We start from the raw sequence: 15183 nt of genomic DNA, 5'->3' as shown, positions 1-15183 counted from the left end.
AAAAATGTACACACTTGGACTGAAGTGGAGATGAACGTAGGAGATAGCTGTGTAGAGAGTCTCTGGGTTAAGCTAAAAGGGGTAAAAAATGAGGGTGATATCATGCTAGGAGTCTACTACAGGCCACCTAGCCAGGTGGAAGAGGTGGATGAGGCCTTTTTTAAACAATTAACAAAACTATCCAAAGCCCAAGATTTGGTGGTGATGGGGGACTTCAACTATCCAGACATATGTTGGGAAACTAACACAGCGAGGCACAGGCTATCCAATAAGTTTCTGGACTGCATTGGAGACAACTTTCTGTTTCAGAAGGTTGAAAAAGCTACCAGAGGAGAAGCTGTTCTGGATTTGGTTTTAACAAATAGGGAGGAACTAGTTGAGAACTTGAAAGTGGAAGACAGTATAGGGGACAGTGATCACGAAATAATAGAGTTCATGATCTTAAGGAAAGGTAGAAGGGAGACCAGCACAATTGAGGTAATGGATTTCAGGAAGGCAGATTTTGATAAGCTCAGAGAACTTGTAGGTAAGGTCCCATGGGAAGCAAGACTGAAGGGAAAAACAACTGAGGAGAGTTGGAAGTATTTCAAAGGGACGTTGTTAAGGGCCCAAAAGCAAACAATTCCGCTGTGTAGGAAAGATAGAAAATATGGCAAAAGACCAGCTTGGCTTAACAAGGAGATCTTGCACGATCTCAAAATAAAAAAGGAGTCATATAAAAAATGGAAACTAGGACAACTAACAAAGGAGGAATATAGGCAAGCAACACGGGAATGCAGGGGCAAGATTAGAAAGGCAAAGGCACAAAATGAGATCAAACTAGCTACAGGCATAAAGGGAAACAAGAAGACCTTTTATAAATACATTAAAAGCAAGAGGAAGACCAAGGACAGGGTAGGCCCACTGCTTAGTGAGGAGGGAGAAGCAGTAACAGGGAACTTGGAAATGGCGGAGATGCTCAATGACTTCTTTGTTTCGGTCTTCACCGAGAAGTCTGGAGGTGTGCCCAACGTAGTGAATACAAGCAGAGAGAGGGTAAGTTTAGAAGATAGGATACACAAAGAACAAGTTAAAAATCACTTAGGAAAGTTAGATGTCAGCAAGTCACCAGGTCCTGATGAAATGCATCCCAGGATACTCAAGGAGCTGATAGAGGAGGTATCTGAGCCTTTAGCTATGATCTTTGAAAAATCATGGCAGACAGGGGAGATTCCAGAAGACTGGAAAAGGGCAAATATTGTGCCCCTCTATAAAAAGGGGAATAAGAACAACCCAGGAAACTACAGACCGGTCAGTTTAACGTCTGTCCCAGGGAAGATAATGGAGCAGGTAATTAAGGAAATCATATGCAAACACTTGGAAGGTAATAAAGTGATAGGGAATAGTCAGCATGGGTTTGTGAAGAACAAGTCATGCCAAACTAATCTGATAGCTTTCTTTGATAAGATAACGAGCCTTGTGGATAAGGGAGAAGCGGTGGATGTCATATAACTAGACTTTAGTAAGGCATTTGATACGGTCTCGCATGATATTCTTATTGATAAACTAGGCAAATATAACTTAGATAGGGCCACGATAAGGTGGGTGCATAATTGGCTGGATAACCGTAGTCAGAGAGTTGTTGTTAACGGTTCTAAATCCTGCTGGAAAGGGATAACAAGTGGAGTTCCTCAAGGGTCTGTTTTGGGACCCGTACTGTTCAATATCTTCATCAATGATGTAGATATTGGGATAGAGAGTACGCTTATTAAGTTTGCAGATGATACCAAACTGGGTGGGGTTGCAACTTCTTTGGAGGATAGGGACATAATTCAAAATGACCTTAGCAAGTTAGAGAAATGGTCAGAGGTAAACAGGATGAGGTTTAATAAAGAGAAATGCAAAGTGCTCCACTTAGGAAGGAACAATCAGTTCCATACATACAAGATGGGAAGCGACTGTCTAGGAAGGAGCATGGCGGAAAGGGATCTAGGGGTCATAGTGGACCACAAGTTGAATATGAGTCAACAGTGTGATGCTGTTGCAAAAAAAGCAAATATGATTCTAGGTTGTATCAACAGGTGTGTTGTAAGTAAAACTCGTGAAGTCATTCTGCCGCTCTACTCTGCACTAGTTAGGCCTCAGCTGGAGTACTGTGTCCAGTTCTGGGCACCACATTTCAAGAAAGATGTGGAGAAATTGGAAAGGGTACAGAGAAGAGCGACAAGAATGATTAAAGGTTTAGAGAACATGACCTATGAAGCCAGGCTTCATGAACTGGGCTTGTTTAGTTTGGAAAAAAGAAGATTAAGGGGGGACATGATAGCGGTTTTCAAATATCTAAAAGGGTGTCATAAGGAGGAAGGCGAAAATTTGTTCCTCTTGGTTACTGAGGACAGGACAAGGAGTAATGGGCTTAAAGTGCAGCAGGGGAGGTTTAGATTGGACATTAGGAAAAAATTCCTAACTGTCAGGGTGGTCAAATATTGGAATAAATTGCCAAGGGAGGTGGTGGAATCTCCCTCTCTGGAGATATTTAAGAACAGATTAGATAGACATCTGTCAGGGATGGTGTAGACGGAGCTTGGTCCTGCCTTGAGGGCGGGGGGCTGGACTCGATGACCTCTCGAGGTCCCTTCCAGTCCTATTATTCTATGATTCTATGATTCTATGATATGACAGGTTTTTCTTTTACCCGTTCCTTTATAATCTAAATAAAATAGAAGCCTGAAATATTTACATTAAAAACATTATTCCAGGGCCAGTTTAATGCAGCATGATCCTTGTCTAAAGTGGAAGCATAGAGAAGATGAGCTAACTGTAAATTTGCTGCACATGATAAAAGTTGTGTAGAACTAACATTGTATCCAAGAATTTCAGAGCCTTTCAAGAAGCATAACTGACAAATTGCAATCCTTCACATTATAAATGTATTTGGTCACCAACCAGTAGATTGGGATCTACCAGTAGATCTTGGAGCCTCTGACAGGTGATACTGACTGGTTTGGGCAGGAAGATATCAAGCACTGGCACTTCAGTTGCTCCTCCACCCACTGTCATGCTGCTCCTGCCCTCTGCCTTGGAGTTGCCCCCACGAGAACCTCCTGCTTGCTGTGCAGGGTGTGAAAGGGAGAAGAAGGGGGATGCTGATTTCAGCGTGTAGCTCCTCCCTCCATTTCTGTACCCTATCTCCACACAGAGAGAAGGGGATGGAGGGAGCATGGCAATGCAAATCTCTGTCACTCTCGCACACTGTGTGTGTGTCTGTCCTTCTCACAAACATACACTGTTCTTCACTCGCATCTCCTGACCCAACACATACATGTGGGGGCAGGGTTGTTGTGACTTCTTTTACTGCTTGCAACGTGTGTTATTTTAGGTTTTTGACAGGTCTGTGCATTTCATAATTTTCATTTGGCTTTTAGGCTTACATTTAATTCATTGAGTAGTGAGTTCTAAAATGCCTAACCTGTTGTGGCTAGAGTAATTATCCCTAGGACAACTGCTGTTCCTGGATGTGGCTGGCATGTCCCAGCAGCCCCTGAAAGAGGCAGAGCGGGGGGGGGGTCTCCACATGCTGTCCTTGCCTGCAGATATCACTCCCACAGCTCCCATTGATCAGTAATGGGGAACCATGGCCAGTAGAAACTGTGGACTTTGTGCCTGTGGATGAGGGGCAGTACACGGAGCCATTGTTGTACATGACAGCTGCTTTCAGGAGCAGTGCAGGGACAGGACAGGTGTAAGCCTTCCTTAACCCCACTGCTCCACCACCCGGAAGCCATCTCAGTTAAACATTGCCCAGCCAGAGCCTGCTTCTTGAACCCTTGTCCCAGCCCTTAACCTCCTCTTACACCCAGCCTCCTACCCCAGATGTGAGTCCCCCTGCACCCAAACTCCTTCCTAGAGCTTGCACTCTGAAGTCCCTCCCAGATCCCAATACCATGCCCTGGGCTAAGCCCAGAGCCTCTCCCACACTTTAAACTCCTTGACCCAAGACCAGAGCCTGAACTCCAACCTCCTCCCCCAGTCTGGTGAAAGTGAGTGAGGATGGAAGAAAAAGGGGGATGGAGTGAGCAGACTGAGGCCTCAGAAGGAGTGGAGCAGGGGCAAGGCCTCAAAGAAGAAGCAGGAAGGAAGTGGGGCAAGGGTTTTTGGGTTTGAAGTAGATTTTACATTGCACTTAAATTGAAAAAGTGATCTTGTGATTAAAAAGGTTGGAAACCACTGTATTATTATGACCTCAATAACATAGCACTCAGTCACTAAGCCTTGTCTACTATGTATTTCAAAGAGTTTGTCTGTCTGTCCATTTGTTCAAAAACTCCTCCTAAACAGTAAAGGCTAGGACCACCAAATTTGGTACACAGATTCCTCTTTTCATAACTTCAAGCAAGGTAAAGGTTTGTTCTGCCAGGAAAATGGGATGTATCTGGAATGGGACTGATTCTCAAAACAATACAGAGACAAAAATAACAAGCAGGTAAAAGAGGTTGGTTGGGAGAGCTCCCCACTTCCCCCCACCCATCCTGGACTGCCCCAACATTTGTACAGAAACATTGCTGGCTGCTCCTTTTCATAAGGGAGTGAGGGGAAAGTGCACATTTGCTGCATTTATCACTCTGGCTGGATAGCACAGGGGGCAGATGAACTTGGACCTGTCCTAGCTGGGGAACATGCACCTCTCCCCCATCTGTGCCAGCTGCAGCAGCCATGGAGAGGCACTTCTCACCTGAATCAAGCTACAGTAAGAAAGGGCTGGGGTAGTCCTCTCTCTCTGTGACAGCCTGTAGACTGAACCCCTCATCCCCAGCCTCTGCCCAGAGCAATGATTCAAATGAAGTCTGTACACTTTCATTTTATTTCCAACAAAAAAAACCCAAAATTGATTGAGTTAAGGACCCAAGCAACACCAGGTAAATCTTCCAGTCAGGAATAAGCATCTTATTCATTCCTCTACAAGGCACCTCAAAATATCCAAGATGGCTACATGCTATATAACTGATTCCAGTAAAGCTATTATCTTGAAAACAGAAGTAAGTGGATTTTTAATAATAATACCGCTTCCAACTTTGGTTTTGCAAACTATTTTTCTTAAAGATTAAGGAAAACAAGACATGCATGTTTTGACACTGCACCCCATATTCTTCACAATGATATTATGATGTGATAACAGAATTATGTTGCATTTTGTGCAAGATGGCTCATGTAAGATGTCATTGAAAAAGTTATGATTTGCTGAATAACATTATCCTATTTGCATGGATGCATTTTTGTATCTGAAGTTATTAATATTGACTATGTGTCTGTATTTCAAATGTAGTTACAGCTGTGTGATGCCCACTAGCCCAGATGCTTTTAGTCTAGATTGTGGGTAGGGAAGTGCTATTCAGGGAAAATAATAGTGCTTGGGAAAAGCTTATATATCACCTGGTGAAAATTTCTGTAAACATTCCAGACAGCCTGGAAGTAATGACTGCAATCACTCAGTAAGGTATGCAAGGAACTGCACAAAATATTAAAGCAAAATTATCTGCTACTTACCCGTACAGCTTCAGACTTTTTATGAAACATTTCTTCCATACTTTTTGCTAGCTTTTTCACAAGCTGAAGGCCATCAATTTCTTCTACTGAAACATCTTTTTCATATTCTTTGTATTTCTGCAAGAAAGTAGAATTGTAAAAGGACGTCAGCCAGTGGAACAGTTGAAAGTGTGACAACTTGTAATTGGATGCATACTCTATTTTCTCTGGCTTCTGTACATTTCATTAGTGTTCAGTTGGGTGCTTGAGACTAGATAAAGCAAAAACACTAATACAGAGATGGAGCTAATAGATCCAGAATGTCAGTGGTGAAAGAAGAGAATAAAAAGTATTTATCCCTTCCACTGTGAGGAAAGAAACCAGAACTAACACACATCTGTTCAAACATACATAACAGCAAACAGTATAAATAAAAAGATCTTATTTTATACTAGTGATATGGCCTTAGTCCCCTGTAGTTTTAGATCTCCAGAGCTAACCTCCTTCAACTAAAATGAAATAGAATTTGAATAATCTACCTCTTCTTAGGTCCTGATTTTTTAAAAAAAATCTAAGTATGTGCTTAACTTTATGTGCATGCATTGGCCACCCCTAAACATCAGAGTGCTCTTTCACAGCAACAAATGAGGATAAATCTTGTGGTCTCTTCTCTTTTAAATACACATCTGCACAAGCAACTCTTGATAGCTCAAATAAGAAATAGACAGTTAGAGTACGTGCACACTGCAGGGGTTTTCCGGGATACCAGAGGTATCCCAGAAAAACTCCAACGCGTCCAAGAAACACATTTGCTCTTCCGCTTTTTTTTGCTGTTTCATGGAGCCCTATATTCCTTGTTCTATGAGGGATAAGGGCTCCTCCAAAAGAGGAGGCTTTTCTGCCATTTGGCCCTATCTATACTGGGCCAAATGGCGGAAAAGCCTCTTCCGGAAAAGCAATCGGAAAAAGCTATAGGGTAGACCTAGCCTAATAGGTACATCCCAAAAAGGACTTCAACCATTTATTTCTAGACGCCTTTTGTTCTTTTCTACATATCAAAGATATTACAGAAACACAAACTGTATTTTCTTTCGGATCAGTCCTAGAGATGATAGTGTGTTCCTACCCACCATAAATAATCCCGTTATAGACTACACACTAAGCCTTAAAAGTTTCCATAATCAGGCTATGGTTTGGTAATCTGACTCCCTTCTTTAAAGGCTTACTCTTGCTAACAGTGAACAAAGTAATTGGCAAAATTCCCGTTATGGCAAGAGTTTGTTACATAGCATGTAATTAGGGATGAAACCATCAAATTTAACATCACAAATAATATCTTTTTCACGTGTTGCAATTTATATTTAATTATTCTAGAGCAGAGATAAAATTCTCTATTAAATTCTGTAGATGGATGAAAATATCTACTAATAGAAAATAACATATCAAATTATACAGGCCAATTCCATACTTTAGGAACAGGAGCATGATTAATTATTATTATTATTAAGTAATAACAGTAGTAGTAGTAGTAGCAGCAACAGCCTCCATGAATAGATAAATAATGTGAAGTTTCTTCTCTGAAGAGTTAACCAACAAAGTTCATTTAAAATAGGAAGGAAAATGCTGCTAAGCAGCAGGTTTCATACTGGGAAGGATGCATAGGAATTACAGTAATAGAATACACAGCTACTTATCAAAGACATGTGAAAAGCATGGTGGGACACTTTAAAAATAAATACTAATGAGAAATACGTTTTTATATGGGAACTATAAAGCACACTTACTGTTGAATATATTATTGTTTTAATATTAGATCATATTACAGAGACAAATAAGAAACAAAGTCCCTCCTCTAAGGAGCTCACATTCAAAGTAAAGAAAGGCAATATATTTGGTTTGTGGGTACATTCCACTACAAATTGGGTTTTTTAAAAATCTTTATACTATGCTATGCACCATCCACCAGTCTTAAGCTCAGGCGCTACCAGTAAAAGTTAAGATGTTTGAAAATTAGCAAATAAATGCCCTGATCCTGCAAATATTTAAGCATGAGCACAACTTTACTCATATGAATAGTCCCATTTGACATTCACAGGCCCACTCACAGGAAGCAAATTCTTCCAGGAAATCTCATTGTAAAAGTTATGCTCACTGATGCAGGAAATAGAAGTACTATCATGTGACTTACAAAGCTAAGCATCACAGCTCAAATTTGATATTTTCAGTTTTGACCAGCAGGCCATAAAATGAACAATAAACATGGCACATGCTCCTTGCTGCCCTCATTCAGCAATGCTCTTAAGTGCTTAAGTCCCACTGACTTAAACATATGCTTAAGTGCTTTGCTGAATCGGGGACCTAGCCACATGTTTCACCATTTTCAGTACTGCAGCACTCCCCAGTCACTGCAACATAAGATGACACAATCCTCCAGGGTAGAGTATTCTCTTAAATAAAAAAGCATTCACCACTGGTCAACACAGTATCCAATATCCTTGTTCAGCTGTCCGGAAGAAAAGTCCTTGTGTATTCTCCTTTTAAGGATTCCACCATACAGTCATAGCACAGGGGGAAAGATTTCAGAGAACACTAGGCTTCCTGCTGACTAGAAGAGTGGGGGGTGGATCTTATACTGGTTGTGCACTAGGAACTTCTGATTTCCTCTAACATTGCCACTTCAGGAGCAATTACTTACTAAACACTTACTGTTTTGCAATTTTGCTCTAATCGACTTTTCAAAATGAGTCTATTAATTAAACTCTAAATACCTCTGAAAAGCTTCATTTTAACTAGCCTGAATTTTGATGTTGCTTTTATTTTTTTAATCTGGCATATTAACAGAGCAAGCAGAATTTAGGTTACTTTCTCCCAAGGGTATTTATGCCATTTTACATTGTTAACTAATCCCAGTGTTGTGTTCTTCTACCACTTTGATTAAATGAGCATAAAGTAGCTTGTTATCCATGCACAGCAACTACTTCATTTCTACTGATCAGAGCGCAATTTGGAACAGTAGGCAGCTATACACTACTGGGTAAAATATATTAATTGTGCTAAGTAGTAGTATGCTGAAAAACCTTTTCTATGAACTGATTTCATTAAAAGATGCCTGCTTCCCTCAGTGATACTTTTTGATAAAACCATGTCTGCTTTGAACCACTGTGCCTATTGTATCAATAGGTTAGCCCTTAGAGAGGCAATTCCCTGGAATGCTTATTTCAGACTGCATGATCAGTGTTTAAACATCTCCGATTCTAGTACAAGTGTTTTCTTAACAATTGACCTTTGAGTTCCTGAAAAGTCTTCCTAAAGGCAATGCTCGAAGAGATTGTTTTCAGGTCATAACCAGGTTAGATCAATGAATTCCATTAAGTGAAGAAAACCAGAAAATTATTCTTTGTGGAAACTGACTGGTGAAGCTCTAATATATCAAATTTTTCTCATCACTCCCAGTATTATGAGATACATTCCATCAGTCTGTTGTGAGAAGCTCTTTCTACAAATCTCTATTTTGAGTGATCAGTGATCTTTAAAAAGATTTATGTACAGGCTATTAAAAAGTAAGTGGATGATTTAGGCTCTCCTTTACATGGAGAAAATGCAAATAAGTATGTGTAAAGTAAGTGTACAATTTTACAACAATGTCTGTTCATACATGTTACTTTCCTTTTTAAAAAACATTTTTCAGCCCAGGTTAATGGCTCTGATGAAAAAGGGAGCCAAGTTTATTGTAGATGAGAGACAAGGAACACCGCAGTGTGCTCCCCTCAACAAGGGCAATTGGGAGAACCTCGGGAAATAGAAGGCTAGAAGGCTGACTGAAGGTTCGTCTACACTACACCATTATTTCGAGATAACTAGCGTTATTTTGAAATAACAATGTGAGCATCTTCACAGTTATTCCGTTATTTAAAAATAATTCCGAAATAACAGACGGCTTATTCCGAAATCTGTAAACCTCATTCTACGAGGAAAAACACCTATTCCGAAATAGCTATTTCAAAATAAGGCATGTGTAGATACTCCACCGCTGCTATTTCAAAATAGCCCCTTCCTAGGACCATTCTAAATTATTCCTCCCCAGTGCCTCCCGGGGCTCTAAATTGAGATAGCATGTCTACATTAGGGAAGCCTGCCTTGGACTAATTTTGAGGTTTCCCTGCAGTGTAGACATGCTATTGCGGAATAAGCTATTTCAGAATAACTATTCTGGAATAGCTTATTTCGAAATGAAGTGCAGTGTAAACGTACCCTAAGCCAATTAGAGGGAAGATGAGGAGAGGACATTTCTGCCTGAGGGATGTGCAGGTGCTCCCTGCCTGCCTTCTCCTGCCTGAGAACTGACACTGCCCTGGCTGTCTCCCATTGCAATGATGTTACTTATTTGCCCTGAAAGAGGGTTGGCAAACTATTCTGGGAGAAGACAAGTGCTCTAGAAAACACCAATAAGTCACCCTACTCCGTGGAGGTTTATTCCCACTGTAACACCTATTACTGCTGCATAGAATAGAATGGGCAAACCGGCACCTTCATCACCTCACCACACACAAGCATCTTCACACCTGCAATGCTTCATTAAGATACGTAGTTTCTCCATACTATGGATCCCACGAGTGTGAAATAAACTAGAATCATGAAGCCAGGGCAGTTTACTCTGGGAGTTGTGTTACTTGGAGGTTGTATAGAGTTATTGATATAACCACTCCAAATCCATCTTCTGTTTCCCCTCTATATTTCTCTTTGTAAATGAATATACACTGATTGTTGGTCAGAAATTTATGTGTGTGCCATATCAGGTTAGTGATTTGGGTCAATACTAGGACAGGGTTAAACTACATAGTCAGGAACCCTACTGTACCTCCCTATCTTAATCAGTCAGGTGGAGGCACTACTAGATAATAACAAATAACCCAGACCATTGAAAAGCACCGAAACCAAAAAAGAGAAATACCAGATAAGAGCTCCTGTGCCTGATCAGCTGTCCTTAGGGGTATGGTAACCCATACATCCCCTCTCCTTTATACATTCATATATTTCAAGATATAGAAAGACTTGAAGCAAATTGAGGATAGTATTTAAGTTTTCATTGAAAAGATCTGACATCTTGTATGATGATACATGCGTAGCTGACTGTTGGAAACCTCTGAATATTTGCTTCAATTTAGAACAGTATTTCAAACAAATTAGAAGTGTTTACTTCATTTGTAGGATCATGGCTGATAAGTTATTCATTTAATATATATTCTGCATTAGAAGTTTCATTGCCGTAAAAGTACTTCTTATATTACTTTTGCTGCTGAAGACAGAAGATTCAAAAGATGGAGATTTTTTGTGATTGGACATAACACCAGCTGGTTTTAGTATCCTTGAACCCTTGTGACTGTGTCTAATGGGAAGAATTCCATGTTTCATTTGTACACATCTGTGAGATTCTTCTATAATGCTCATTATGCATGCAACCTGGATCATAGATAGTATCAAAAAGCAATTTATTAACTTTATGGTAACTATTAAAACAGAAAGTTTGAACTATGAAAAAGATGTGAAGAACAATAAAACTTAAGTGATTGTAACATTTATAAACAGATTTTCCTCCTTCCACAAGAGACAGTCTGAACCACAGACTTCCATCATTGTCTGTATAGTTGCACTGGCTGATTTATTTATTTGAAATGGATTTCACACAAAATATGATTATTTCTTCCACTCTGATGCAATCTTGAAAAAAAAAACAGTGGCTGTCACATCAAAACTGCAACAAAGCAAACCACAATAATTAGAAGGGTTAGGGACAGGAAGCAGGGCTTATGATTTCGACTGTCCTGCTATTCTACAAACAAACAAAACAAAACAAAACAAAAAACCTCATATGCTACAGCTCTGGGTGGCTCCTAAAAGCAACACCTCATTCAGCTACTCTCAATGCACTCTGTGACTATATTTGGTGTCACTGAACATAATATTTTTAAATCATTAGGTTTTCTAATGTTCTATAATTTGCTTTAGTTCATAAGATATTGCAATGTTCTTACAAATATTCTTTCTAAACGTAGCAAGGATACATTTACATTACAGAAGAAGGAAAACAGTCTCAATAACTTAGCAGTAAGTAAATGCCTGGGAGTCACACACCATTTCATGAAAGGTTAAGGTCACAGCTGAACACTTCCTCTGGTAAGTGGATTTCAAGTTGTCAAGAAGATTGAGTAGAAATAGTCCAAGCAACTTTTGATTTCCTACATTACAAGAAATATTTGAAACTCTGATTCTGTTAGAGAAATCAACATTCAGTATGAAATCCTCCACACAGCAAAGAGCATTTATCATTTGAGAAAACAAACACAAAAAATGTATTGTTTCTGCAGCTTCTATTTAACCAGATCATTTCACACAAGCACGAGGAAAAGAAAAACACTTCTTCACTGTCAAAACTTTTAATGTTGTTCATATATTTGGGTCATTTTTTAAGACTTGCATAACTGAACATCTAGAAATAATGTACCAGAAATCATCCTACACAAAGCTGAGGTTGGACGTGGTCTGTACAATTCAAATAATTGTTAATGGAGTGTCAAATAATAGGAAGGATGGGTGGTCAAGGCAACAGAAAAATACCCTCTCATAGCAAGATAGCTCTGGAAAGAATATTAGTCAAAATAAGATTATTTTTTCAGTAGTGACAGAGGAGTTGTTGTATGTACACACATTCATCTTTATCTCTATTACCTCTCATATTTCCAAAAATGAAACATTTTGACTTTATTCTAAAATATTTTTGTTTCAGAAGTTACTTCAATTTTATTTTAAAAATTAAAGGCAAAATAAGGATGTTGAATGCAGTTATCAGGCTAATCATATAGTCAATACAATTTGTATTGAATATACTATTAGTCGATAGGATTGCTCTGCAGAGCCGCAGCAGCGGTAGCTCCAAGAGCAAGCTCGAGCTGGGACTGCGTAGTCGCGGCTCATGCTGGCTCTGGAAGCCACCCGTGCTGTGGCTCTGCATTTTTCTTACTACATTTAAAATGCAGAGGTGCAGTGATCAGCATGAGCCGGGACTGCTGGGTCCTGGCTTGTGCTGAGTCCAGTAGCCCTTATTTATTGCCGACAGCCCTGTGCGCCGCAAACAGGGGCTGGTGCCAGAGCCACCTCTTTTCACAGAGGCCAGGGCTAGCTCTGGGCAGGGGTTGCCCCTATCCATGCCCTCTGGCACCAGCCCCTGTTTGTGGCAGCCAGGGCTCCTCCACTGGGACTCCTGCAGACAGGAGCTGATTCGCAGCAGCCTCCCCTATTCCCTCCTCTAATAGAGGCAGCAAGAAGGAAGCAGGTAGCATCCCGGTTCCCCCCAGCACTGGCTCCTGTTCCTCCCATTGCTGTTCCCCCCATTGTTTCCTATCAGAGAGAGGACGGGGACAGAGGGATTCAAGCAGTCCTTTGCTCACACTGGTTCCCACTGCAGCGGCTTCAGCCTTTGAAATGTACAAGAGCCCTATAGGGATTTTGTACATTTCAAAGGCTGAAGCGGTTGCAGTAGGAACCAGCGGGAGCAGGGGACTGCTTCAGTCCCAGCTCACGCCGTTTCCCTGCTGCACCCCTTGTCCCCCTCATGGAGACAGTGCTGGGGGAGACGGCTTTTAAGTCAGCTTCCCCCAGCACCGGCTCCTGCTCCCCCCAGAACCAGATCCTGCTGATACAGGCAGCTAGGGGAAAGGGGGGAAGCAACTAATCGAATCACTACTCAACTATCTGATAAGCTTATGCTTATCGGATAGTTGATTAGTCAATTAGTTGCTTTCATCTCTATCTCAAAAATGAAACATTTTTGTTCCAGGTAGATTAAAATGCTATGATCAACCCAAAACAATTTTTTCTTTATTTTATTATGTTTTGCTGAATCAAGCTGATAAGTTTTCTTCTTGCATCAGTTCTAAACTAATATTTTCCAACTTAGGGTAGATATCAAACAAAAACAATCAGTTTTTCACAGCCTTACTTATGAGCCGCAAGCATGTATAATTTTATCTTATACACTTTTATATAAACCTATGACTGAAATTGTTGAAACATTCAAATCTGAATTGCTACACTTTTGCAAGTTTAACATAAAATTATAGAAAGAAGATGAGAAGGCTAGCATGACTTGACTGATCTCTGAATTCCGTGAGTGTGAAGATGTTCTCAGAAGACAGAACCCATCAGACTTTTTGATCTAGTAGCAACATTAATTATGAGCAGGAATTCATTGTCACTAGAGCATGAACTCATTGTTATCTGAAAAGTTGAATATACCTCAAATAAAAGACATACCACGAAATAAAAAATACCCTCCATCACTCTGGTACATTTAAAATTTACCTCCTTCAAAGCTACAAGAAAAGTAGATTGAATAATAGGAAAAACTTTCTAATGTTTATTGCTCTGTATATGGCTTATGATGTCAATGGACAATCAAGAAAATATTGTATCTTTTCAACAATATATTTAAGCTTCTTATGGTTGGTACGTATTTGATCCTGAATACCCATAATTGGAATAGTGAAAATTTAAGAAAACTTTTCATGATATAGTTCAAGTTTCACAGAGATTAGGTTTCCTGACCCAGACACACTCCCATGACTAAAGCCATGTTGTATTTCCTCTGGTTCCCCATGTCTTCAGTCCTATGAACATACTATTTTTACTCAGTTTCCCAGGGTTAGAGCATGCATTACTGTATGTTCTTCAATTCCCTGTGAACCCCTTTAAAATATCATTAAAAGCCTCAAACATTCTCTTCTCTGTCTCTGTTTATCAGACTACAGCAGGAATTGGCCTCCTAATCTTTAATATTCTTAAAATACCTCCAATTAGTTGGAACAGCATTATTCTGTGATATTTTTCCTCACACATCATATGTTGGTTTCAAATAAAACCCAAGACCTTCTCTCTCTCTTTCTTTCTCAGATAAGCATATTTCTGTCAAAGGCCCTCTGGACAATTCTCTAATTATCTATATTTTGTCAGTTGTTACTAGAAAAAAAACTGATTTATAGGCTAAAATATGTAAGACTGATAATACTTAAATTTCAGTTTTGCAAGGCAAGACATCCCACCTCTTAAAGATCAGAGTTCTATTACATCGTACCACACACCGGCCTAGAATCTGATATCTGTGTATTTTTGGCCTACCAGAGATCTATTCTACCTAGGGTTGCCAGGTGTCTGATTTTGAACCGGACAGTCCAGTATTTGAGCTTTCTGTTTGGGAGACAAATTGAGACAATATAAATGAGAAAATATAAATGTCCCGTATTTTCTAAATAAGATGTAATGTAGATTGTGATGTAATGTCAACTGTGTCCGGTATTTTTGTTGAAACCATCTGGTAACACTAATTCTACCCTAGGATTTAGCTGTACTGTCTGGAATTCTCTCAGTCATTACTATAAAGGAAGTGATTTAATCTGAAGTTCAGAGAATTTGTGTGAGCACAAGCAATCTCTCCCTTAAGAAGCAGCAATTCAATAACCGGTGCCAAGCATGGGGGTAGGAGCTACATATGTTAATCTGCAACAGTCATCTACTAAACTACTTTTGGCTGCATGTCTCTGAAAGTTTCTGCTAAAAATCTTGGTTGAAATCCTGGGCCTAGAGAATTTTCACACTGACTTCTATGGGGGCAATATTTCATCCTACATC

At 39.9% G+C, this 15183-nt stretch overlaps 1 protein-coding gene across 1 annotated transcript in view; it reads right to left on the bottom strand.

The window, feature by feature from the left end:
- The window catches only part of CACNA2D3 (calcium voltage-gated channel auxiliary subunit alpha2delta 3), a 758781-nt gene that overhangs the window by 590750 nt on the left and 152848 nt on the right, over positions 1-15183 (bottom strand). The window contains exon 3 of the mRNA XM_089781194.1: positions 5524-5640. Within this exon, the coding sequence (XP_089637320.1) occupies positions 5524-5640 (117 nt within the window). The remainder of the gene's footprint in view (positions 1-5523; positions 5641-15183) is intronic.

Source organism: Pelodiscus sinensis, chromosome 11 (assembly GCF_052426305.1).
Source record: "Pelodiscus sinensis isolate ZL-2025 chromosome 11, ASM5242630v1, whole genome shotgun sequence".
Lineage (NCBI taxonomy): Eukaryota > Metazoa > Chordata > Testudines > Trionychidae > Pelodiscus > Pelodiscus sinensis.
Note: the sequence above shows the minus strand (reverse complement) of the source record. Positions and strands in the feature narration are given on the sequence as shown.